Below are 26,552 nucleotides of genomic sequence, written 5' to 3'. Positions count from 1 at the left end.
CCAGGCATCTGGATTATTGGCGGGAATGACCATAAATTCATCATTATACCAATGAAGTAGGGCAGTACACATTTCTTGGACAAAACGGCATACACTTTACACGGCAACACGAAAGTCAAATGCCAAGGATTCGTACGTGTCCCAAGATGTCATCGACCTCAGCGTCATCGCAAACTTTCAGCCAGCAGGGAGGGCATTGCGGAACCTATGGTCCTTTGACTGAATGCATGGTAAAGGCCTCTAACATCCATGGTGTCCCACTAGCAACTGATAATAAAATAGTAGTTCGGCATCGTTTATATAGCCCGACTCTCAAATCGGCAACAGTTAAGCATTCTATTGCTAAAGATTCGGCAACTCTTCGCCATGTTCTGCATTGTAACCGCAACCTTTTTGCACGATCGGGGAACATTCGGGAGAAAATTCCGTAACTGTTGGCATTCATCCGCGTCGCTTTCGGCTGCTTCGGATAGGTTTCGGCGTTTATACCACGACCTTTCGTTTTACATGCGAAACATGCCGAACGAGCCCGATGGGAAAGCTTCGCCCATTTATTGATGAATGATCTCGAACGGTTCTCGAAACTAGCAAAATGTTATCGGCAACACTTCCGCAAATCATCGGGCCTGTAGTGCACGGCAGCTTTTACCGAAAGATTGGATAAAGTTTACACTATTTTATGTTATGTTTGTTTGTTTATTTGTTTGTTTGTTTGATTGATTGATTGATTGTTGTTTTTTGCAACATCCCATAATTACAAAGGTCACCACGTTAACAGTCTCAATAAAACCTGAGATATTAAAACAAGTCATTCGTGTAGGTTGCAAGTGGGCACGGCACCAGGTTTCAAATAATGTATGTACGATTTAAAAATCCGAATGTTGTTTGTGTATTATTTTTGTATTAATAGCAACTAACTGTATGACTCCTGATCCGTGAGCAGAAGAAACAAAAAGATATGTAACATAAGAGATTTCATCACAGATATTTTAGATTATCAAATAATGCTTATCCACTGAAGTTCAAACAACATGCTTTTCATGTATATAAAATCGTGTTATCATATTTAAGAAATACCAAGGTCCTCAAAGGCGTTCGTCTCGGTGACATTTTTTTTAATTCTAGCGAATTAACAGGGTCACGGACCTATGGTTTATAGGCCCGTGACAGGGTGAACGATATATTCAAACAAACAAAAAAATCACAAGCAGCTCATAGAAATGGTCTAAACGCCCGAAAACACATTTTACTAAGTGTTTGCTTAAAGTATATTACTGATTTTAATTTCTGTTTTGTATAACTTCAGATATAAGAAGACTGCGATTTAAAAAAATATACGTGTAATGATTTTATAAGGACTATTCTTAACTTGGAAATACAAATAAGTTATTTTCTGCAATTGTTATGAAATTTAGTCAAAACACTAGTCTGCATGTTTTAACATGGACGATATATGCCCGCCCGTCCAAAAGCCCATCCGGTTACCCGTAATCTTTCGTTGAAAAATCCGGCTTACGATGACATTTCATTTCTTTCTGTGTTTTAGGTGAACGCGCGGTAATACAAAAACACTGAGGTCTCAAGAGGAATTGCACCACCATATTTCAACACGTTGAATGAAGTACACGATCTCTGTTGAAGAATTAATAAAAAATTCAAAAATATGTTTGTTTCAGTGAAATATCGCAATATATTTCACTGAATTAATATTTCAAGTATTTACTTTTTGTCTTCACGAAGATTGTATTGTATGCTTAAAAGGGATAAAATTGTAGTGATAATGTCAAATTGTATTCAAAACGTCATTTCAGAAGTCGTTGAAAGTGTGTATCAGCCATGAGAGCGCCGACGTGAAAGCAGGCTAAGATTTCAAAACAGTAAATAATATCAAATACAAAAGTTAAATACCACTTTTATTTTACTGATATAGTGTATAAACCACGGCAGTCGTATAATACATAACCATGTTCACAAGAACTTCAATCACTATACTATGTATCATTCTATCAATCAATTAGCTTAAGAGTTTTATAAAATATAACTTAATAATTGATAAAGGATCAGATAAAAATATAAAATGACATTGACAATAAATAAGTAGCCGCAAGTTTTCAATAAAATACTTAATATTTTAAAAGTAAGCATGCTAAATATGCAATATAAGTGTCTAGGAAGATTATAATGTTGGCTCCACTTTCCTTCTCCCTTGTTCAAGGCACATTTATATCATGGAACTATCCATATAGAAGTTATATATTATTCATCAATTACAAAGTCATTGTCCATCCCATCCTTGTCAGTTGGCTCCCTCCACTCTTCAGTGACGGCATCATCTTCGTCATTCTCTACCGGTACGTCACAGTTGTCCCCTGACATTCCCTGGTCTAAACATGGGATGCGGAAACATCCGTATTCGATTGACCCATTCACGTGTTTACCCTGGAAAATAGACATGATTAAATCTGAAAATATACGTCTTCTATATTCAATATTAAAAACATATTATCCCTAAAACTCATTTGCTTTTTATTATTCAAGCAACAACGTACGGAGAAAAACGGACAGAGAGCAGTAGAGCAACAGCACAGTTTTTATTTGATAAAAAAGTGTTGCACATAGTTACATATCTTAGAAACTGAAACCAGACGACAAATATGGTAAAAATGTTTTCAAACTTTGAAGATACTCTACATGTTCTATATAATCATTAATAACGGTGCCAGAAAGGATAAGGTGTGAGGAGATCGTACGTTGATGAGTGCGTTTCCAAGGAGACGCGTGCACATTCTGCGACCTCTGACATTGTAGATCTGAAAACACAGGGACTTGTTTTTCCCGAGCCCGGGCACGGGCGTGCAGACGTTCGTTCTGTTTATCACTGGAATAGAAATATAGTAAGTTTCTATTAGTATACAACTGTATTTGCACCAACACGCCAAAAGATGGCAGAAATAAGCTACTATATGAATCAGATACAAACAGTTCCAATTAAATTGTCCGATCAACTCAAACGATCTGTAGCTAGGTATAATCAAACAGAAAAACAGTGAATATTGTCTTTTGTTTAGGCACAACTGATGTAAAGCAGATACAAGTATAGTAGCTGAACTATTGCTTATTGTTCGGAGGGACAACTTTGGGGTCAATGAAACCCTTCGTAGTTAAGGAAAAAATCACAAACAAAGCCAACGCAAGACTGCACATTTCAGTGAACATCAATTTAATACTTTGGTGTCGATATTGGGTTTGATCATATGTTTTGTGACCGTTTGTGTCTGTCTACAATGTCTATGACGCATTGAACCACTTAACAGGTTCGTCGTCAGTTGTTTGACTACTGGGGTTTTACTATAGTCTTTTTTATTTGCTTCTTGATAATCAAAATACTAAAGCTTTAGTGCATGTAAAAGTTATTTAGCTCTTGCTAGACGTCCTAAAAGTTGCAAAACTTCTGTTGTCTCATAGGTTAAAAAATCCACCGTGTCATGAACCATGGTCGTCCCTGTCCTGTGAATATGGTCGTTCCTGTCACGTGACCATGGTCGTCCCAGTCATGTGACCATGGTCGTCCCTGCAATGTGACCGTGGTCGTCCCAGTCATGTGACCATGGTCGTCCATGTCAAGTAACAAAGGTCGTCCAAGTCATGTGACTATGGTCGTCCCTGCCATGAACCATGGTCGTCCCTGCCAAGTGAATATGGTCGTCCCAGTCATGTGACCATGGTCGTAGCTGTCATGTGACTATGGTCGTCCCTGTCATGTGACCATGGTCGTCCCTGTTATGAACAATCGTCGCCCCTGTCATGTTACCATGGTTGTCTCTGTCATGTGACAATGGTCGTCCAAGTCATGTGACCATAGTCGTCCCTGTTGTGAACCATGGTCGTCCCTGTTATGTGAATATGGTCGTCCCTGTCATGTGACCATGGTCGTCCCAGTCATGTGACCATGGCCGTCCCTGCCATGTGACCATGGTCGTCCCAGTCATGTGACCATGGTCGTCCCTGTCATAAACCAAGGTCGTCCCTGTCTAGTGAATATGGTCGTCCCTGTAATGTGACCATGGTCGTAGCTGTCATGTGACTATGGTCGTCCCTGTCATGTGACCATGGTCGTCCCTGTCATGAACCATGGTCGTCCAAGTCATGTGACCATGGTCGTCCCTGTTGTGAACCATGGTCGTCCCTGTTATGTGAACATGGTCGTCCCTGTAATGTGACCATGGTCGTCCCAGTCATGTGACCATGGCCGTCCCTGCCATGTGACCATGGTCGTCCCAGTCATGTGACCATGGTCGTCCCTGTCATAAACCATGGTCGTCCCTGTCATGAACCATGGTCGTCCTTTTCATGTGACTATGGTCGTCCATGGCATGTGACCATGGTCGTACCTGTCATGTGACTATGGTCGTCCCTGTCATGTGACCATGGTCTTCCCAGTCATGTGACCATGATCGTCCCTGTCATATGACTATGGTCGTCCCGTTTCTCTGTAGGTTCTATTTCATTATGAGCATTGCTTTTGAATTTAAAGGATTTCTTAAGACAAGACAATATGTTTAAGTTGATTGTGACATGTTTGTTGTGATAAAAAATATCACTACCAAATCGTGCGCTGAAGGAAACCATCACTTACATCTCATTTGGTGGTAGTACGTCCGATACCCGTTGATGGTTAAGCCAATAAGATACTCCCGTCCTCTCTTGTACTCGACTGTTCCACAAGCTGTAATCCAGCAACAGTATAAAGCAAAATGTCACGCTCAGAGGAACAATGTTAAAGTGAAAATAATATTGTAATAACTGGTGAAAGTGCAAATGTTTAAGGTTATGTAGCTCCGGGTTTCGCTACGCTACAAACACGGTAAATCGTATGGCCGGTATATCGAAATGATAAGTAATTATGTCTATCTAAACTAGTTCTCCCTTATTATCTTTGAAATTAATTTCCTAGTTAGGTACAGGTAAATGGATATTAATGGACTTTATTTTCAAACAAGTCATACAAGAAAGATATCAGAATAAGCCATCCAAGAAAGATACTATACTAGTACATGTATGAACAAAATACCTTGCAGCTTGAACGTCTTGTTCACTTTCAGGGTTGTTCCGAGACAGGAGGTACAGCTGTTGTGTATGCACTGGGTCCATGGTTTCATCGTTTCAATCTTTGGACATTTGTGGTGGTGGTGGTGGTGGTGGTGGTGATGGTGGTGGTGGTGGTGGTGGTGGTGATGATGATGGTGATGGTGGTGGTGGTGGTGGTGGTGGTGGTGGTGGTGGTGGTGGTGGTGGTGGTGGTGGTGATGATGGTGGTGGTGGTGGTGGTGATGGTGGTGGTGGTGGTGGTGGTGGTGGTGGTGATGGTGATGGTGGTGGTGGTGATGGTGGTGGTGGTGGTGGTGGTGGTGGTGGTGGTGGTGACAGTGTCGGCGATGATGATGGTAGTGTCGGTGGTGATGGTGGTGACATTCCAAATCATCGCGTTGCTGGTCTTAAATAATAAATAAAAAAGCAAATTTAAATAGACGTGTTTTCTTGTCAACAGAACAGCGTATGTCCGAGCCTTAGAAATATCAATATATAGATCCAGTTCAATAGAAAAGACAGAATAAAAATCACATGCATCGCCTATACCTTTGCAAGCAAGATTGGCTTCTGCATACGCCTCTGCCTCTGTTTCAAGGTATTGCATATACGTTGTGTCATTGGCAAAACCATAACTATCAAAGTCCAATGGGCTGTCATTCTCAGAGTCTATTTCATCACCGATCGCTTCATCTTCTGATTCTCCGTAGTGATAATCGTACGTGTAGTCCTTGTCGGAATATTCTTTCGGTGCAGATTCCTCAACATCATAACTGTGATCGCCTTCATTGTTGTCTTCCATATTTTCATGGTCATCTCCTATAGTTGTTCCTTCAGAGCTCTCTGTCATCAAATCCGCTGCTTCATCAGACGCTGTATACTCGCCAACTAGCGTTTCTTCAGGTATATCTTTATCATTATTTGCTCCATCTGCTGGGTTTCTTTGATCTTAAAAGAAGGAGTTTATAATACTACATTGGAAATAGCAAGGATAAGCTCAGGAGCCAATCAAACATAGTATGGGTTCAGTGGCACGATGATAAAACACTCAATTGTAAAGCTACAGTTATTACTGACATATCTTTATTAATTAAAAACCATCATGACATTTTATCATTTTCTCAAGGAAACAATGGCTGTGTAAATGTATAACTAACACCAGTTTCTAAATTCCATTTAATCAATTATCATTGTCGTTCAGAAATGTACATATTGATGTTCTTCTGCACAATACATTTTAATATGATAAATTTGAACAAAAAAAATGGCTCTATCGATATACTTTTGTAGATGCTCGATATATTGTTGTTTTTCAGCAACAAATTTAAACACTGGACACTAATGGGACAGCAAAGACCAATACCAATTACTGTAGGTGTCGCTTTGCGAGGTTTTAAACATGAGCACTCACCCTGCCTTGCTTTGCGAGAAAACCACCAACCTAGGCCTTCTGGTGTTGCTTTGACTTTGTCCGCGTCTTGTCTCGTCTCACTCTCTGTTAAACAGGAAAGCAACAATCAAATCTGCAGCCTATGTGTTTACGAACATTCCAAATACACTCGAGAAATATAGAAATCTGAATAAATAACAAAATCCATCCGTCAAACAATCTTAAGAGACTGATATACCCGTGCTTAATGAAATTTTTTGTGCATCATGATGTGGATGTAGGAGTGGCTGGTCGTCAACTTCATGTGAAGCCGCTTCCCCACTGACCCATTTCAGATCTCCATTGCTTTCTGTAAAACAGGTTTTAGAGATGTTAAATGTTGAATAAGTTTTTACCATATCAGTACAGCATGTAAATTCAATAATAGAATGATCATATCAACAATACGCTGTGGAAGAGAGATCATTCAGAAGTTGTCGCTGTTAGACTGGATCTCTTAATTGGTAAGACTAACATTGCCCCCCCCCCCCCCCCTTCATTTAAATATAAACATTAAAATAAATCAGCAATTCAATATCTAAGATGGCAAGGCGTGACAAGAAATAAGCTTATTTAACATAGATGAAACATTAAGTCAAATGATAATTAAAAATATCGAGTGTGTGTTTTTTTCTTCTGTATCTGATGTACCGTATTTTGTATTGATTTTGCTGTTGTATACATATTAATAAAAAAAACCTTACATTATCAACGCCTGCAAATCGCCCTAACCCTCATTAATACGTCATTTACACCTAAAATGCATATTTTGCTGATCCTGAAGAACCAGACAACGAATAATAACATCACAGATAAAGAACACACACGATGTAAGCAAATATTTAAAATTAACAAAAAAAAACACACAATCGAATATATACTGTATTATATTTAAGACAATTTATCTAGATGTTAGGCAAAAAATATCTGCACTTACCAGAATCCGCCTGAGCCGGAAGACAAACAACTTCCCACGGTAGCGCAACAGCCAGCAGGCACACTGCCAACACCTCTCTACACGCCCGCATCGTGCGTACACACAGAACGAGTTCAAGGAGATGATTGACATTCGCGAAAATGTTTAGACTTATATTTGTACAGTATTGACGTCACCAAATAAAGGCACAGATGATCGGACAAGAGATTGCTTGGAACACTTTAATCAGATTGATTTTAATTATGATTGGCATCTATGATATAGGTACATTATTCAAATGCAGAAGTATGAAGATGTTAGTTGTTCAGTACGTTCGACTTGCGGCCGGTGGTTCCCATTGTGTAAGCCTTAACTCCACCTTTTGCTGCACGGTGTTCAAGGAGGTGTGAAGGAGTACACTGGATTCAAGAAGAAACTCACCACTTGGCATAACACGGCGCAAAGACTCTCAAAGCAGCTTAATAGTATATGTCACGACAGATATGGGTAGAAATTAAAGGGGTATTCGATACAAAACGGGGTGGGCTCGGGGTAACAACATTCTGCGCCATCTGCAACATAAAATCTATGCTATCATGACAATCGTTTAATTTTCTCCGCTACAATTTCGCTGTCATTTAACATGTGCCTTTATAATTGATAAAATCATGTCTGTATAGTTACAGATTGACTCGTATCCGAACGAATAAGATTTCAAGATTGCACATTGACAATGGTAGAAGATAGCATCTGCGTCCTTAACGAAGATCCTGGTTCCTAGCCTTCGAACGGATGACAATAATGATATTGTGATAACATATAATTGATTGATTAAATTTAGCAGCTTATCTTAACCACTTAGTTTTACTTAAATGTATCTAGTGGGTCGATTGGTTAGATAATACTTAAAGGAAAGTAATGGACAATAAGTAGTCGAGTTCATTTAATAAACCGAAACCATAGGGGTCAGTTTCTATCAGGACTGCCTTAATATTTGTTTTGTATTACTAGTATGTATATATATTTTACATTTTAATCATCCCTGATCGATTCCACCGATAATGTACCACATACAAACTGGCTCCGGATTTTCAAACTTAATCATAAAAATTATAATACCGGATATGTAAAAAAATGTTGAATTTTTTTTTTTTTTTAAATATGCACTTTGTTAGTATATTATACAGTACAAAGTGCATATATATATATATATAAAAAAAAATATTTTTCAATTTTTATTTACATATTCGGTATTATAATTTTGAATAAAGAATTATAAGAACTTTTTTTTATTTTTTTAAAAAAATGATTGAGTTTGAAAATCCGGTGCCAGTGCAACATACATACCGCATTTGTCTATATGAAATTGATTTATTTTAATTAAAAAACAACAAGAAGACATGTATCGTATTCCTTTGGTGAATATTGAGAGAACCGCTTGGGTAAGGCAGTAAAATGAAATTTATGTTAGAAGGGAGGATTGGGCAACTTTGGTCCAGAAACCCGAAAACGTAGATGGTGTAAATGTTGTAAGAGGCGTTATATGTTAAATACTTTGAAACAGATTATAGTAGCTTATTATTTATCCTACAAAATTCTCCTATTAGCCAAGCAGTCTGTTAGCAGGGATTTCGAACTATTTTTCTAATGGGGTGCTTAAAACGTACATTTTTATGGGACAGATGCAAATAAATGCTGACCTTGTGTTCAATGGACCTCTTAAACAGACGAGGAGGAAGACGTTGCATATTTGCTACTGTGGATTGGTGACGGAGGTTTGGGTTGTCGCTCGTACATAGACATAAGTTTACACTCATCTACGTTTACAACGATTGAGAAACAAGCTATTACAATTTATATCAATCACTCTGCGCGAGAGTGTGGTTCTGTGTTGTAGGGGGAACCGGTGTACCAGGAGTAAAGCCACTTGGTGACCACAAACCAAACTCACATGCGCTCAGACCGGGAATAGAACCTGGACAGCTTGGTGAGAAGCGAGTGCGACAACCATCAAGACATTGATCAATAAGGAGGCACAGCAGCTTAACATGCACTTTGACAAATTTCAGACTCATGTTCAGGAAAAACTGTTCGTTACCTACAGGTTCAACAACGATATTCAAAGAGCAAACTCGGCTGATTCTTATGTCATCCGACTGAGAATGGTAGCAAAATACTGTACGTTCTCAGATTCTAAACAAGACAACCTCATAAGTGACAGAGTCTTATTGGAGCAGATTCAAGCTAAATGCGTGAGAAGCTAATCAACGAAGCTAATTAGACAAAGCAATGGCTATTGAGAGGAGCACTGACACTAGCTGACGACCAAAGATACGTAATTCGAGTATTTAAAGAATTCGATTTTGGGATAACGTTATGGTTAGTCAGAGGTAGGGTTATTTTTGAATCCCCTCCATCATTTAAATAATGCGAAAACATTTCCCATATAACCAACCTAAACTTAACGAAACAAACGTGCACAATCAAAGCAAATGTATCTAATAACACATACAAATGAACGTTTCGGGGAAACGTCGACCCAAACCGAAATCTCGATTCTAGGGGGATACATGTTGAAACTGTGGATTCGGGTATGGATCATATACGCAAAAGGCCTGCCCAGCATAAGGAAAAACGTACCATCGTTGTGGTTATCAACCATTTTAAAAAGCTCTGCAGTTCCGTTCAAAGGGTGAATGGCATTGCCAAAAGGACTTGACGTGGCATCGATATGGTACACGATTTTTCATTGAGGAGCCTCTTGAAGAAAGTCGTAGAGAACATCTGGGATTGCAATCTCACACCCGTCTTAGCATCCGTCCGATAAAGTCATAAAATAAGCGTCCAACAGCCTCTCTTCTCGATAAAAGATGTATGTCAGTTAGAAAGAGTTATATGCCATACTGTTGGCAGACAGGTCAAAGTACATTGTGATCAAAAACCGATTGGATTAATCATGAAAAAACCTCTACCTGCACATTCGGAACTCCTCGGCCATTTTTTCAAAAACAACCTCGGATGTATTTGAACGGTTTACATACTCAAAAAGAGGTACGTTTAAGTCCGCTGCAAGTAGATCGCGTAGTAATTTTATTTAGCAGTTAAACTTTATGTCTTTACTCTTGGAAATCTTAATTATGTTTTCAATAATCCACTTCACTGGTAATCAATTAAAACTTAGATCAATTAATACAACTCTAAAACACTAAATTTAATTAACGATATAATTAAAAAAAAAATACGAACTACTTCAACTGATGTACCGGCATACATCCGAGGTTGTTTTTGAAAAAATGGCCGAGGAGTTCCGAATGCTACCTGCAGCATCTACAGTAACAGTATGACAAAACCGTTCTTCAGCGGAAAAGACGTACCGGTAAGTGACTGTTTGTCTCTTCAGTCAATCTCAGACAAATATCCTTTTGTCTCAGAAGATCGTTTTGTTTAAGCTCACACCACCAGGCAGCACCTGTTTGTTACTGTCAGGCGTCTTGAAATTGTCAAAAATGAAACAATACTGATTCACAAATGCATTGTCTGAAAAATACTATACTCCAATGATGGCTAGACAGCAGACATTCTGGAACCATCGTGGATTTGTGAATAATCTGATTCAGTGGTCAGATATAGAGATCATCTCGAAAGTGCACACTGGCGAAAGATCATTTAATCAGCCAGGCATGTCTAAAATCATCAGCATTTGGTTTACTTCCATATTTGTCTAACAAACCACGGGCAAATCCAATAGAGCCAATGGTGACAACTGAAATAGCAGACAGGCCATACCAAAACACTGGTACCGATCTACTTCAATTCGATGCCAAAGACTACTTTTTGATAATTGGAGTCGATAATTATCAAGCACACAAACACATTCTGTAATACAAATAGGAGCTCGGTCACTGTCTATATGAATTTGCTTATCATAAATATGAAAAATACTTTATGAATAAAGTTGTCTACATGTAGTTCAACGCATGCTGTTTTTTAACTAAGATATTGAATTTATGGTGGGCATAACACAACTACAATTACACAAAACACCCATGGCAGTTGCACCCACGCTTAGTGGTACGGCTGCGATCCCCATCATCTCCACACAGGCCATTTGTTTTGTTTTTAGAAATAAATAAACGCTTCGTATGACTGTAATGCACATGATAAACACAAAACACCGTAATTGAGATGAAACCAATTTTCAACTGTTTTTCTATTTTTAGTAACATATACCTTGACCTTAAGTCTGGAGGTCCCAGGCGTAATCCCATGAATATTCTTCAGTTACTCTTCCTACATACCAAGTTTGGTTACAATATGTCAATCATGACTAAGGTTCTAAAGTTTCACCAATTGTTTGTTTTTTTAGTAACAGCGAACTTGACTTTGAACCAATGGCAATCCCGTGAAATGTTTTCATAAACTCATCTTATGTACCAAATTTAATCACAATATGTCAACCATAACTTAAGGTATTCAGTATCAACCATTTTTCTTTTTAGAAACAGTGACCTTGACCTGAGGGGCCTAAACGCGGCCCCATGAAAGGTCTTCATAAAATATTCCTATATACCAAATTTGGTCGCAATAGGTCAACCCTTACTAAAGCTATTCAGTACCAACCGTTTTCCTATTTGTAGTAATATTGACCTTGACCTGAGGGGCCTAAACGCGGCCCCATGAAAGGTCTTCATAAAATATTCCTATATACCAAATTTGGTCGCAATAGGTCAACCCTTACTAAAGCTATTCAGTACCAACTGTTTTCCTATTTGTAGTAACATTGACCTTGACCTGAGGGGCCTAAAAGCGGCCCCATGAAAGGTCTTCATAAAATATTCCTATATACCAAATTTGGTCGCAATAGGTCAACCCTTACTAAAGCTATTCAGTACCAACTATTTTCCTGTTTGTAGTAACATTGACCTTGACTTTGACCCTTGGGGCCCCAAACGCAATCCCATGAAATGTTTTCGTAAACTCATCCTATATACTAAAGATGCAAACGAATATGCGAATATTCGATCAAACGTTTCGATATTTGGTAGTTGAAAAAATAGAATAATAAACCTTTTGCCCACAACTCTGTTGTTGTGTATAAGGTTCGTTGTCTTGTTCTTAAGACGTTTGACCCATACTGCCAGAGGTGTGAATATTATGACAAAACACTAAACACGAGTCATATGTCATTTAGGGACATCGGCGGGAACCATAAAAAATCCCCTTTAAAATAACTTGCTATATAACAAGTGGCATAAAAAATCAGTTATTTTCAATAAATTTAAATGCCTTTGTCAATTAGGTATTTACAGAATCGGCCTTCATACCAATATTTTGTCTTAGCGGCAAATTAAGGTGTGCAGCATTGCTTAAAACGCCGTCATGATATGAATGACATATGCTACAATAATGACGTAGTTTCATAATTATACATATGTGCTTTAAACTGTTTCCATGTTTCGATACAATGTTCGTGCTTTGAGATGTAACTGTATAGTATAGCGTTTTATGATATATTTATTCTATTGATGTACAATAGAAGAATCAAATTCCACATATGTTTTCGATTTATTACTTGACTAGTTCCCGAATAGGTTTGGTTTTTCCATAGTTATATATAGTAAAGGTCATTCCCAGAACGAGGCTGCTAGTCCTACGGAAAGACCCTCCATTGCCGCATAATGCACCAGTCAATTGTAACCACGCCCCCAGGTCCGGGGAATAGCGGGGACGTTGGCTTTCGGTCCAGCCAAGTCCGGGTAAAATCCCAGCCCTGCGGGGACGAACTGCTGGTAAAATCCCCGCCAAACGCCCCCCCCCCCCGCACTCCAAGGACCCTTGACCTGTAAGGCGGGGACACCTGAAAGGTAATAACACGGCCCATTTCCCCGGCTATAGCCGGTATACCCCCGGACCTGGGGGTCGTGGTTACAATTGACTGGTGCATAACGCCATTTTGGCAAGGAATCCAAGTTCACATTATTTACAAATGTGAAGGCAGTGGAATTTAAATTAAATGGTTTTGTTTTTTAATTGTTCACAATGTATTACTTTTTGTCTTTTTGAAAATGGGGAACTTCGGAGACTCATTTGAGGGAAATTCAGGGTACTGGCTACGAATTTAAATGCCCCGTCTATTACGTTAGCGAATGCTAATAATAGTTTACTACATGAACGACTTTTAAAAGATGTATTTTAGTAATCGAATATTCGGTAATTCCTTCGATCGAATATTCCAATATTCAATTACTCTATTTTGCCATTCGTTTGCATCCCTACTATATACCAAGTTTGGTCAAAATATGTCTACCACAACTAAAGTCATTCAATACCAAAATTTTCTTTTTTAGAAACAGTAATCTTGACCTCAACCCTAGGGCCCAAATGCAATCCCATAAGGTCTCTATCAACCTTCATATATACAAAGTTCGGTCGCAAAATGTCAACCCTTACTGAAGTTATTCAATACCAACCGTTTTCCTATTTTTTTAGTTACATTGGCCTTGACTTTGACCCTAGGGGCCCCATACGCAATCTCATGAAATGTTAACATAATCTTATCCTACATTCCAAGTTTGGTCAAAATATGTCTACCACAACCAAAGTTATTCTGTACCAATCATTTTTCTTTTTATAAACAGTGATCTTGACCTTAACTCTAGGGCCAAAATGCAATCCAATGAAAGGCCTCCATTAACTCTTCCTGTATACCAAGTTTGGTCGCAAAACATCCACCCTTACTAAAGTTATTCAGTTTACATATTTTAAGCAGCAGTGATCTTGCAAACCTCTGAACGATATTCATTAACTATATACGAAGTTTTGTCACTTAAAGCCAAACCTAACTAAAAATCGATTCCGAAGGTGTGTTTGACGCTGCCCACCAAGGCTGTATTTGGATAATGAATACATGATGATCATCAATGCTGCTAAGGTGCTGCGACACCTAATTGTAAACATTGGCATTGACCTTCACCAAAACGGTGCCCGAAAAATCCAAAGTGAGCTCTCCACATGTTCTATACACCGAGTTCGGTGTCCATATCTTAAACAAAATTGTAGTTATTCGCTGGAAACGACATTTTGATATTTAGTAACGGTGACCTTGACCTTTGACGAAACGGTCGCAAAAGCAATACAAAACGACCTTTCCATTCGTTCTCACTATACACCGAGTTTGATTTTCGTTTGTTGACAGAAACTGTAGTTATTTGCCAGAAACTACATTAATACATTCAGTAACAGAGATCTTGGCGTTTGACGGAACGGACCTTAAAGCTTTCCCAATTAAGTTATCCACATTTTCAAAATATACACCAATTTTCGTGTCCATATTATGAACGATCCTCAAATGTATCGCCGGAAACCAATTTACTATTTAGTAACGGTTAGTGTTTAAAAATCGGACTCCATTTGCTATCGATAATCGAATCGGACCAAGCACTTATAATCGAAAGTTCATAATATCATTAATATGAGTAACGAATACATTCTTTATACACAATATCAGCATGATCATTTAAATGGTTAAACCTGGAATCAGTACGTGTGATGCTATAGTCATGCTTTTGGCAACGGTAAGTAAATTTCCATAACCTTTTTCTGTCTTTAATAATTTAACGAAAAACATAAGAACACAACACATACTTAATAATTGCACATCAATTGCAAAATGATGCACACCGCATCAAGTAAGTAACTGAGCATTTTATCCATGTAAAAGCATATTAAATATTTGTGAACCAGCTTAACATTCTATAACCTATTATATTGAACATTTCATTAGAACATTTTAATTTCATAAAATTTTCACAAAAAAAGTAAACAGGTTAATTATAAACGATACCAAATAAGTTTTCAAAAACAGAATGCATCGAGCCGGGATTCCCTGTATGTGCAGGTAAGACTGGGCCCACTGCACCATAGAGGCAGGTTTTTGAAGGTGGTTTCATGAAATATATAAACAATTACAATTTTGTGATTTGGGGAGAGATTGTAAGTTGTTCAGCAAAAGTGTTTACATTCACCGCATTTCTGTAAGAGAGTGACATCTCCTGTTAAAATGAACTCAACGAGAATTTACCGGAAAGAAAGATTGATATTTATTCAACTTTGACCACAAAACAAAACAAAAATACGTAGTTACCGGAAGTAACATTAGCGACATCGATTTTGGACAACCACAATCGATTGTTGCCGACATAGCATTGTCAGCGACGATTTATCGATTGTTCTCGATAATCGTTTCATCACTAGTAACGGTGTCCTTGACCTCTACTGTGTCCTACTATATACCATATTTGGAGCTCTCCACATGTTTTAATATACACTGCGTTTGGTGTCCGTATGATGAACAAAACTGTAAACCAAAGTGAGCTCTCCACAACGAGTTTGGTGTCAATATGATGTAGGTAAATGTAGTTATTTGCAGGAAACAAAATTTTCTATTTAGTAACGGTGACCTTGACCTTTAACAGAACGGGCCCAGAAGCAATCCCAATTGAGCTCTCAATTGAGCTCTTCGAATTGTTCTTACAATACAATACGTTTGGTGTCCATATCCATATGTTGAACAAAACTGTAGATATTCGCTGGAAACGAAATATTTATACTTAGTTACGGTGACCTTGACGTTCCACGGAACGGACTGAAAATCAATTTCTCTCCGCATACTCTTCATTAACCACACGTTTGGTGTCCATATGATGAAAGAAATTGTAGTCATCCGCTGGAAAAAAAACTTCTTTATTTAGTAACGGTGAACTTGACCTTTTGACGGAAAATTTGTGATAAGACGCTTATCAAAACGGTGTAATTCGTTCCTCAGAATAGTGAATACTTAGTAATACCTCATTATTTTCAACTTTTCTTGAACTATTTTGTAAAGAAACTATTTCTATGTCTGACAATAGATAATACACTCAAATAAATCATGCTCTATATTTTTTTTATGTCAGACGGCTATTACGAAAATCAACAAAATTATTCACTTCAATTTCAATGTTATTGGTCGCCAGTCAGACGAAGCGATTATTTCCCTTTGTCAAGTCAAAGCTCAGAAATCGCTACTAGTTCATACGCATACCTCTCATAAGTTAAACAATAACAAGTCCCAAGTATAGCGCTTTACGCAAGTTTACAGACAACTCGAGTATGCCTTTCTAATAGTCTTATGTATAGTTACTCCCCTTGTTATCCTTTACACTAAAATTATTTATATAACAGCATAATGCTACAATAACTACTAAAGTAGGAAAACACTAGGCGAGTACCCACCTGATATGTTTTTCAACATTTCTCCTTAATTGTCGCTTATTTCAATCACTTATTATAACTATGATTCGCATCTAAAGCTATTCAGCCCCATCTTTGGTCTTCCATCAGAATTTGTCTTGTATTCTATTCCACAAAACAAAAGCTTCCACAGAAATATGATATACATATACATATTTATCCCCCCGTTCAGGTCTTGTCAGATGGATACACATACATATTTACCATTTCAAGTCAGTTAAGCCTATCATATATTGATGTGGTGTTTGAACATGTGTCGCCCATCAAGTGCAGTTTGGGCTACCTTGTGTCTCTATACCTTGTGTCTCTAATTACAGGGTTGAGTATTTTACTACTGGGCTTGTCCCTGTAGTTTCCACTGTATTATTCAACACAATTCCATCAACAGAAACAATGTTGGGACAAACTATTAAAATACAATCAAGTTTTGAATTTTGGCTGCATTGACAAGTGTCACGTTAATCTTTGGGCTGACAGAATATGTCTGACAATCCAATGTTGCTTTTCCAATAACATTTATTTGGTTTAACTGAATGTCTAGAGCGCCAAACATTGTCAAATCGAAATCAGTATCAATTTTAATGTAAAGATGAAGGTTCAAGATCGTAGGATCAAGCCTTCTGAATATATTCACTGGAGACTGTCAACATCCATCTACTGACCCCTATTAAATCGTTAGGTTTCATCCACTGACCATGACCAATGTCTTAATAAGTTTGAGGACTCTATCACAAGTCATTAAAAAGTTACAGATAGGGTAACTTTGTTGTAAAGGGCACCATGACCTTGACCTACTGACCTCAAAATCAGTTATATTGTTACCATAGCCAGTGTAAACACAGAGATCAAAAACTTAAAAAAGTCATTAAGGGCAATGAAATATGACCTTGGCATGTTATAAACTTACATTAAAAGAAAACTAGACAAATCTGAAATGATATTATTTATTTATCATTTTATTAAAGCAATAATCAATAGATTGTTGCATTAGAATTAAGATATAGAGAATCGACACAGCGACTTTAAATATAACTTCAGGCTATACTATACAACATAATGATAGAATATAACAACATACACAGCGTCAGGCATAGCGGCCTCACTCTTTACAAATATCTAGAAAAAACTCTCAAAATTAGGAGACTTAACAAAGATATGACCTTAACAAAAGTCAGTAACAACAACAATAAAAGATATAAACTGGAAAATCCTGTTATTTTTAACATGCACACACTTAAATAATAGTATAAGAAATGACTCATTCAGACTATTCGTTTCTTGATAAATAACTCGTAAAAAACTATAATAACGAAATTGCTAATGTACTTGTATATAACTTCTTGGCTCAAAAATTTCAACAAAGAAGAAAAGTCAAACTGGAATAACTATTGCACATTATTCAGAAAGGGGAATAACCAGTGATTATTCAAACATTGATAATTTATTTGACTGCTTTTTCAATAGAATTTAGCAAATATAGCACAAGTATGTGAGTGGTAAACACGCAAAGTAATATATGAACCTTTACCACATGTAGATTCGATGGACTTTCTCCATTTCGTAAATTTAAAACATGCAACCAAAAATTCCCATATCCTATTTATTAAACAAATATACGAATATCTGTAGTTAGTTCTGAATATATATGTAGTCTATAAACATTAACACAAGATTTTCATTTAAAAATTTATGTATTTAGAATCTATAGCTTTAACTCTCATTTATGAAGTAATCTTAGTATTGGAAGTACTGCAAGATTTATGAATTAAATAACCAATCATAATAACCAAATATTAAAGTAAATACATACAAAATTTGTTAAACTTTTGTAAATGTTAAAAAGCTTTTCATATTTCTACATAATTCAATACATAATTCTAGGACTATTTTCCACTTGACGTTCAGTGTTTCTACCAAGGGATGAACCCCTAAATAAGATTCACTTTCAAAATCTTTCCCCTAACAATGACTTAAGGTAGTATGTACAGTTGAACACAATCACAGAAATGTTGTAATGGTGAGTATATAAGCTGTGTTTACACAGTGTTTGTCTACATGTGTACACATATGTTTCATGTGTCACCATGTGATTACACAGCGTATGTTTGAACATTGGTGCTTTAATTTTCATGTAAACCAGGAACAGAAATGAAGACATGATGCACCAATGTGCTGCTGATGTTAACATACACATACATGTATTTACACATACATGTATATACACATGTACACATATGTAAACGTATACATACATGTACACATACATGTATATACATGTACACATATGTAAACATGAACACACATATAAAACATGTGCACATATATACATGTTTATGTAAATGTACACACATAACATACATGTTTATCTAAATATGTATATATATATGTATTTTTATATATAAACATGTATAAACAATGCGCACATTTTATAGGAACAATGCGCGCATGATGAATAAAGCACTATGTCTAACAATCCCTGATTGCAGGGAAACAATTGTGTAAATATATATATATATATAACAAAATACAGTCATACAATGGTCATATCTAGGTCAAGGTCATTGAAATACTAAACATTTTATATCAAAATGTGGAACCTTAAACAGCCAACACATTTTTCAAGTTTGGGTTAATGTTGAATGAACCTACCAAAGTTTGTTCAATGATTGAAGGATTATATTTGCAGACATCTTCTTAGTAAATTTTATTCCAAAAACAATGTTTTTGATAACAGTTTCAATGTATCTTTATATTTAGTAATAAAGGCAATATACATATAAGTGAACATGAAAGACTTCATTCTGTACATAGTAAAGTAACGGTAACTGGTATTAGTGGTTTAGAAATCATCATGCTGTGACCTTGACCTCAGGTATTTCCATCTTGTTCAGTACATATTGCAACAAAGAAAACTTCTATACATTTCTATACACATATCCTATCTACACATACATATTTACTGTATATACAGACATATTCCTATATACAAATATCAATGTAAGAAAATCACCACAGCTGTACTTTGCCTTGTGCCACACAATGAGAGACCAGAACAGTTTTGTGATAAGTAGGAGTCAATCATGAAGTGAAAACGAATACCGTCGATCAGTTCTTTTATCTAATGTCACTAACAACTTTTTCAAATCTCGAAATGCTTTTTATTGCCATCATAAGAATCTGTTCAAGCAGTTATCAAGTAGTGGATCACACATAGCTGGGAAAAAAGTATCTCTTTTCATCGAAACAGAGGAGCATTACCGACCAGATGGCCATGACAAAAAAATAAAACATTTCCTAATTATAAACAGTACAGAGATGACATATTCAGTTTGTTAAACGGGTGCAGAAAAAATGTTTTGCAGAAAATTTCCACAAAAAACCATAAAGCAGAAATACAGACTAGCACAGGAAAGATCAGGTACAAGTAGAAAACAAACAACAAGAAAATGGCACAATGTCACAAAATCACAATTTTGGATGATGAAAAAACAGGGACATGTTTTGTTTCACTAGCTTCATAGCCAATTATGCAGTAACTTTAGTTGTTTCTCCTCGTGGAAATAAAAAAGTGTGTTGTACAATTTGTTTTCTCCCGTTAAAGTGTAGAAGTATTTTAACTTCAATTGTTTCTCATATGAAACATCATCATACCGGACAATATAAACAACGGTGGTGAGTTACAATTCCATTCTAGCTATAAAATGGCAAATGCTAGGCTATATATAAGTGTATAGAAAAATGAAAAATAATTAGTATCTGCCCTTTAAATATTTTGGAAAACATATGTAGCATATACTCTGTTCTACATAATAACTTGTTTATAATCTTTTATACATTAGACCACTTTAAACTACTCGTCTAACCCATTATAGCCAGATAAAGATATGTTTGTCTTTCAAATCCACACAGAGGATGTTTCTTTCATCTTCTTCGTTTCCTTTCTCTTAAGCAATACTGCTGATTCTACAGTGTAGATTCATACATGTATTTCTAACATTGTCCAATTATTAACTAGTTGTCTTCAGACCGGTTCACTCTTATCATTTACACTATTAACACTAGCATCAGTTTGTATTTGATCACCAGAATCTTGCGCTTGTTTATCTGTCACATCTTTTTCATTATTATTTGAATGCAGTTCACTGCTAGTTGATTCATTTTCCTCATCATTTGTACTCGCCATCTGTCCACACTGATCCTTTTCACTTTTATCCACATTATCACCTATACTAGATTCATTAATTTCACTATTCTGCCCTTTACTAGTTCCACCTGGGTCTTCTCCAATGTTATCAGTCTGTTCAGCTGCGGGGTCATCACCACTATTGTCTTCGGCATCATGATACACCTCCCCACTATCTCTCTTACTACCATCACCATCAACACTATCCCCCTCTGTCCCCTCTGGCTCTCCTGTAAGTCTATCTAGCACAGCTTCATCACTGTTTCCACTCTCTGCTGTTCCTGCATTCACTGTGTCAGTTCCACTATCACCTTCAGTATCATCCTCATCTTCAGCCTTTCCTTCATCAATTTCCGCATCTACATCTTGTTCCGACTCAGTTTCTTCATCATCTTCATGATTATCATCATCATCATTTAGATCACTTTCTGGGCCTTGAATTTCAACAACTGGTGTGTCCAAATCTTCCAGATGGTCTTCATCAGGAGGTTCAACCTCATGAAGAGCCTCATCTAGTTGCTCAGCATCATCATATTTGTACACCTCAGCCCCCGCATTTTCCTCATAGTCTATCTCGGTGTCATCCACTAAACTATCTGACCCTCCAGGAGGTGTTTCATTTAGGGGCCCTGTCTCTTCTGGATCTATTGGAAGACCAGGCATGTTGTCTTCTGCAACTTCTGCAATTAGAATGAACAAATTTCAAGACTTACTATATCATTAGTTTCTTGATGGACATAAACATGACATGACTTGTACACAAACTCTATAAATATATCAAAATACAAAACACAATCAAAGAAGTTTGTCCCTTTGGATGAATAAGTCCCAATACAAAATACAATTTTATAAGATTGATATGGGGATATCATTAAAAGAAATCATAATAAAAAATATTTAAATCATATCATTATTAATACTTCCCAGTTTTCATGTTTATATAATAATTAATATAACTTAAATTAAAATTTAATCAATAATTGACAAAATAAGGCTCGAATCATGATAAATTATTGGTTATTTAGAGATTAAATACAGTTTTGTACTTAACAGAATCTAACATGATTTTTAATCATGAACTAATTGTGTGCTTCACACTTATTTACGCATCTGATTATGATTGAAGGAGGTATAATTTGTACTGGAGGGCGTAAGAATTACCTACATGTATATGTGATGTGATTTCTCATTTGGGCTTTATCACTTAAAAACTGTCATGTTAATGACATTGGAGTTCACATACCAACAATGATCGGGTCCTCCGCCTGCTCACTGTCTGTCTTGCTGTCCTCCGACTCTGACACCGTGGATGCCTCAGACACGAGACTGGCGGGCCTCTCAGCTTTTTCTCCACTGCCTGTGACGGCCGCTACACTGATCCCCACGAGGCTTGCATCCCCACCCTCCTGCTGGGCCTCCATCTGGATCTTCTGTATCCGACGGAGACGGTTTAACTCCTCCTGTGCAAACTTCAACTCCCGTCTCAATCTATCACGCTCCTCATTCTGACTGTTGACTGCAGCCTGTGGAACAAAAGGGCTTAAGTTAATTATATGAAGTTGTTGAGTGCAACTGTAACTTGTATAATGGAAAATACTGGACAATTAAATGTCAACTTCAGGGTGAAAAATCAACAAAGCTTGCATATTACATAAATAATGATTTTTAAGTTACTTTATCTATTATCAAAACTGAAAAATGAAAGTAAGAAAGTTTTGTGACATTTTATAAGAACATATGTTGCATGTTGGTCACAAAACATAATTTATAGCATAGAAATGTTTAAAACTTGCACGGCTGAAACAGAGGTTTTGTGTCATAATACAACCATGCTGCTGAGCTACTGCATGTACAACTCTACATTGGATTTTGCATTACTAAGTTTGAAAATATATCTATAATCCTATCAAGACAGTATGCCAGTTATCTAGACCTAAAGGTTAAATGTTTTCATTCACAAACTATGAACCAGTTTATACTTCTTCATATCATTTAAATACTACAAGTCATAATTTCAACAATAACGACAATCCAAGGGTACACTTGCCCATTATTTCTAATTAAAGACTACTTTATGTGAACTTTTCTATTGGTCATTGCCACCATACACACAGTGCACACTGAACACATGCATGTAGTCACTAGAACATGAAACATACTGTCATTCACAGAACAGTGCAAACGGATTAAAGAAAATCAAATCAAATCTTCACTTACCAAAATTTTAGAGAACTTTCAATAATTTGCAAAACTTGAGCTGATAAAGAACTTAGATAAGATAACTCTCAACTTGCAGTTACTCATTCTTGGAAAAAATCTGAATAAGAATCTATATTTTTATGCTGATTGTGATTTTGGCCAAAAAACTAAACAGATAATTCACATCAATGGCGTACATGGGAGTATTTATCCACACACACATCTGCATCTAAATTCCATTAAACAAATAGCAATTTTCATGTTAAGCTTCATTTATTTCCAATATAAATATGATTATAAACACAAAAGTTTATATATATACACTTTTATTTCTTTTATATTTGCTATACTGCAAAGCTGTGATTTACTGTATGTATACATTTAAATGCAATTAATGTTTTAATGTTTTGCAGACATAGCTTTTTATTTCTTTAATATTTGCTACACTTTAAAGCTGTAATTTACTGTACTTTGTATACATTTAAACGCAATTAGTGTTTTGCAGATGTAGCTTTTCAATCTCAAAATACAAAAAATAGTAACATAAAAGAAAATCATTTCTATACAAACATTTATACATCAATCCCAATCATCTGTGCATGCATTAAAAAAATATGGACAATCAGAAAACCTTTTTTCAGCTTACAGTCACACTGACCTTGACCTTTGACCCACTGACCTCAAAATCAATAGGGTTCATCTGCTGGTCATGACCAATAAGCCTACCTAGTATGAGGTCCCTGGGTCAAAGCGTTCTCAAGTTATTGATCGGAAACCGTTTTTCATGTTAAGGTCACACTGACCTTGACCTTTGACCCACTGACCTCAAAATCAATAGGGTTCATCTGCTGGTCATGACCAATACACCTACCAAGTATGAGGTCCCTGGGTCAAAGCGTTCTCAAGTTATTGATCGGAAACCGTTTTTCATGTAAAGGTCACACTGACCTTGACCTTTGACCCACTGACCTCAAAATCAATAGGGTTCATCTGCTGGTGATGACCAATACACATACCAAGTATGAGGTCCCTCGGTCAAAGCGTTCTCAAGTTATTGATCGGAAACCATTTGGTATTCCTACCGACCGACCGACAGACCGACCGACCGACCGACCGACCGACCGACATGTGCAAAACAATATACCCCACTTTTTTCAAAAGGGGGCATAAAAATAACTACAGCATTTTCATAAACATAAGTGTACATAGATGGATGTCTGATTTGTGAAGCAGTTCGAATTGCATTGTGATAACTCTACCACAGTAGCTATTTAAATGTTCACAAAAATACTGAATACCAATTTTTGAAACATGCAAAATTGTTTGATTTTTTTTAACCACGTTCTATAAGCAAAGCAAATCAGTAATAATTGTGTTTGTTTGCATTATTCGAACAGTTTTTTTTACATGGTGCATTTTAATTTTTCACAATCAGCCAAATTTCCACAACATGCAAAACATAAATCTAAATGGCCGCCACAGAAATGATTGAGAAACATGAAACTGAATAGCTACCATGACAGGGTGTGACAAAGAATAACATAACAATGGGGCTGACAGTCTAGAATATATCTCCATGTCTGTATAATCAAAAATGTGTACAGTTTTGGACAAAGAGTGGCAAGAACTATAGCTACAAAAATCATATGACATTATACCAACAGAAGAAAAAGCAGGAATTTCTTGACAATTCTATTCAACAAGAAGATGCAGAAAGATTAAGAAAAAAATATTTGGTAATAATTTCCTTTTTGCTTCTCAATACAAAAACTGCATGTTTTTCAAAAAAAATAAATAATAATTGAATTTCCTCAATGGTCTTTAAGAAATAATCAATAAGCCACTCTGTCCAGAAACTGACAAGTCTCTTTTTGGTAACAATAAGCAGTATAAGATTCTGTTTTAGTTTGATATGTTCCTCAGTGTGCCAGTTCCCATACATGTATGTCCTGTTATCACGTTAGTATAACAGTTGTGTGGTGACAGCCTTTCAACATGGATCTTAACAATTGGCTCTAGCCTTCTATTCACCAACCAAACTTCACATCCATAGTTTATTAACTCTCTAAAGCAAAGCATATAATTTATGCCCAAAACACAAAACTTTCTGACTAAAATAAATTCTTTAAAGCCAAAACATGTTCTACTTCTATGATTGAAGCAAACATTTTACATCAATCTTTATTTTGTTTTGTTTGAATAGAGAACCATTGATAAGCAATAGCAATTTATTTACATGAGTTTTGACTACCTAACAACTAGCCAGTCATACTTGCATGTTACGGGTTGGTGACTACAGGGCTACAGATTTAGCAAGGCAGAGCTGTGTTAATTAATAAACATGTACTGCTGTCTGCAAAGATGCTGCCCCTCCAGTCATAGAGACATTTAGTAGCTGATAAGCCTCCTAATTTTATATATTTAAACAAATACTTACAAATGTTTTGTTTTTTTAATTAATCAATTTTGAATGGTCTAAGTTTAATTCATCCAATCTAGCATTAGGCAGAAAAGAAGCAATTTAGCTGACATACAAGATGGAAATATCAGGTTAAGTGAAGAGAGATTTCATTTGATTGGTAACAAAGAAATATGTTCCAATTAGGACTGAATGACTGGAGAGTGTTTAGTTTTAGTTGCCTAGCAACGGTTGCCCTGACCTGAGACATTGATGCTGACATGGGATTGGCTGTTGCTCGAGTTTGTGCCTGACAAATGAAACACAAAAATAACATTAACGGTACGGAGACCACATGGACATGAACATTCCTCTAGATGCTGGCTGAAAGATGATGACGCACACGGAAAATGAGGTCTGAAATAGTGGAATGAATGTTCTAACAACTTCTGAAACACAAATTTACAGTTACAAATGTACAACAATGGGACAACATTTGAAATAGGATGACATGGTAGCTACTGGCTTCTCTAAAACTCCGCAAGAATATTTGCATTTCTTCCGTAAGTCTATTTGATGGGTAATTATGTAAAAACCTAATTTCTGTACTCCCGAATTCTTACAATTTTGGCCCAGTTTGCCAAGAACAGATTTCTGTATCAAGGCTTGTATTCTACCATAAACTGGGTACAGGAATATTTCACTGATTTGGCATAAAAAATGTCCTTACAAAACACCATTAACAAAATTGGAATTGAAAGAGATTTGTTTAAACTCCAGATAGTTCTAAATTTCTTTAAAGGACCATCATACATACATGTATCATACTTTGCCAGGCTGTTTTTTTTCTTGCTGAAAATACCATCTTAACAGTATCACTTTCCAAACCATGAATACAATAATTAACGAAACAAATATAGTGTTTTCTACAGGCCTAAAAGTGAACAGTGAAAGCGATGGTGATCAGCTACTTCAGGCACCAACACGTTTAAAAAGCCGGTAATGCATCTCAACATCCACCAGGCTAATCAAGTCCTACACCGGCTCA

At 36.6% G+C, this 26,552-nt stretch overlaps 2 protein-coding genes across 29 annotated transcripts in view; both read right to left on the bottom strand.

Annotated features, from left to right (window-relative positions):
* Positions 1-1,900: 1,900 nt before the first annotated feature.
* LOC128233764 (LIM domain-containing protein A-like) lies at positions 1,901-7,575 on the bottom strand. Its single transcript, XM_052947605.1, has 8 exons — positions 7,455-7,575; positions 6,717-6,827; positions 6,500-6,583; positions 5,638-6,036; positions 5,072-5,494; positions 4,637-4,726; positions 2,751-2,878; positions 1,901-2,439 (listed from the first exon to the last, which is right to left on the bottom strand). Exons 1-8 carry the CDS (start codon positions 7,543-7,545, stop codon positions 2,257-2,259), a joined length of 1,509 nt encoding a protein of 502 aa, XP_052803565.1. The 5' UTR covers positions 7,546-7,575; the 3' UTR covers positions 1,901-2,256.
* A 10,079-nt stretch (positions 7,576-17,654) lies between these two features.
* The window catches only part of LOC128234667 (rho guanine nucleotide exchange factor 12-like), a 103,586-nt gene continuing 94,688 nt past the window's right edge, over positions 17,655-26,552 (bottom strand). For 27 of the 28 annotated variants that reach the window (XM_052949055.1, XM_052949060.1, XM_052949065.1 and 24 more), the window contains 3 exons: positions 25,767-25,814; positions 22,151-22,430; positions 17,655-21,587 (listed from right to left, as the gene is read on the bottom strand). In XM_052949055.1, coding sequence (XP_052805015.1) covers positions 20,746-21,587; positions 22,151-22,430; positions 25,767-25,814 — 1,170 coding nt within the window. In that variant the 3' untranslated portion in view covers positions 17,655-20,745. The remainder of the gene's footprint in view (positions 21,588-22,150; positions 22,431-25,766; positions 25,815-26,552) is intronic. The other variant, XM_052949048.1, reaches the window with a different exon arrangement.

Source organism: Mya arenaria, chromosome 5 (genome assembly GCF_026914265.1).
Source record: "Mya arenaria isolate MELC-2E11 chromosome 5, ASM2691426v1".
NCBI classification, from domain to species: Eukaryota; Metazoa; Mollusca; class Bivalvia; order Myida; family Myidae; genus Mya; species Mya arenaria.
The sequence above is the reverse complement of the archived record's forward strand: the minus strand, read 5'-3'. Positions and strand labels throughout refer to the sequence as shown.

Bases quoted from the DNA above. Each gene is read 5' to 3' on its own strand.
- LOC128233764 (XM_052947605.1), bottom strand. From the start codon at position 7,545: ATGCGGGCGTGTAGAGAGGTGTTGGCAGTGTGCCTGCTGGCTGTTGCG. The intron at 5,495-5,637 runs GTATAGGCGATG...TTATTATTTAAG, and splicing joins AGCCAATCTTGCTTGCAAAG to ACCAGCAACGCGATGATTTG. The intron at 2,879-4,636 runs GTAAGTGATGGT...TTTCTATTCCAG, and splicing joins GTACTACCACCAAATGAGAT to TGATAAACAGAACGAACGTC.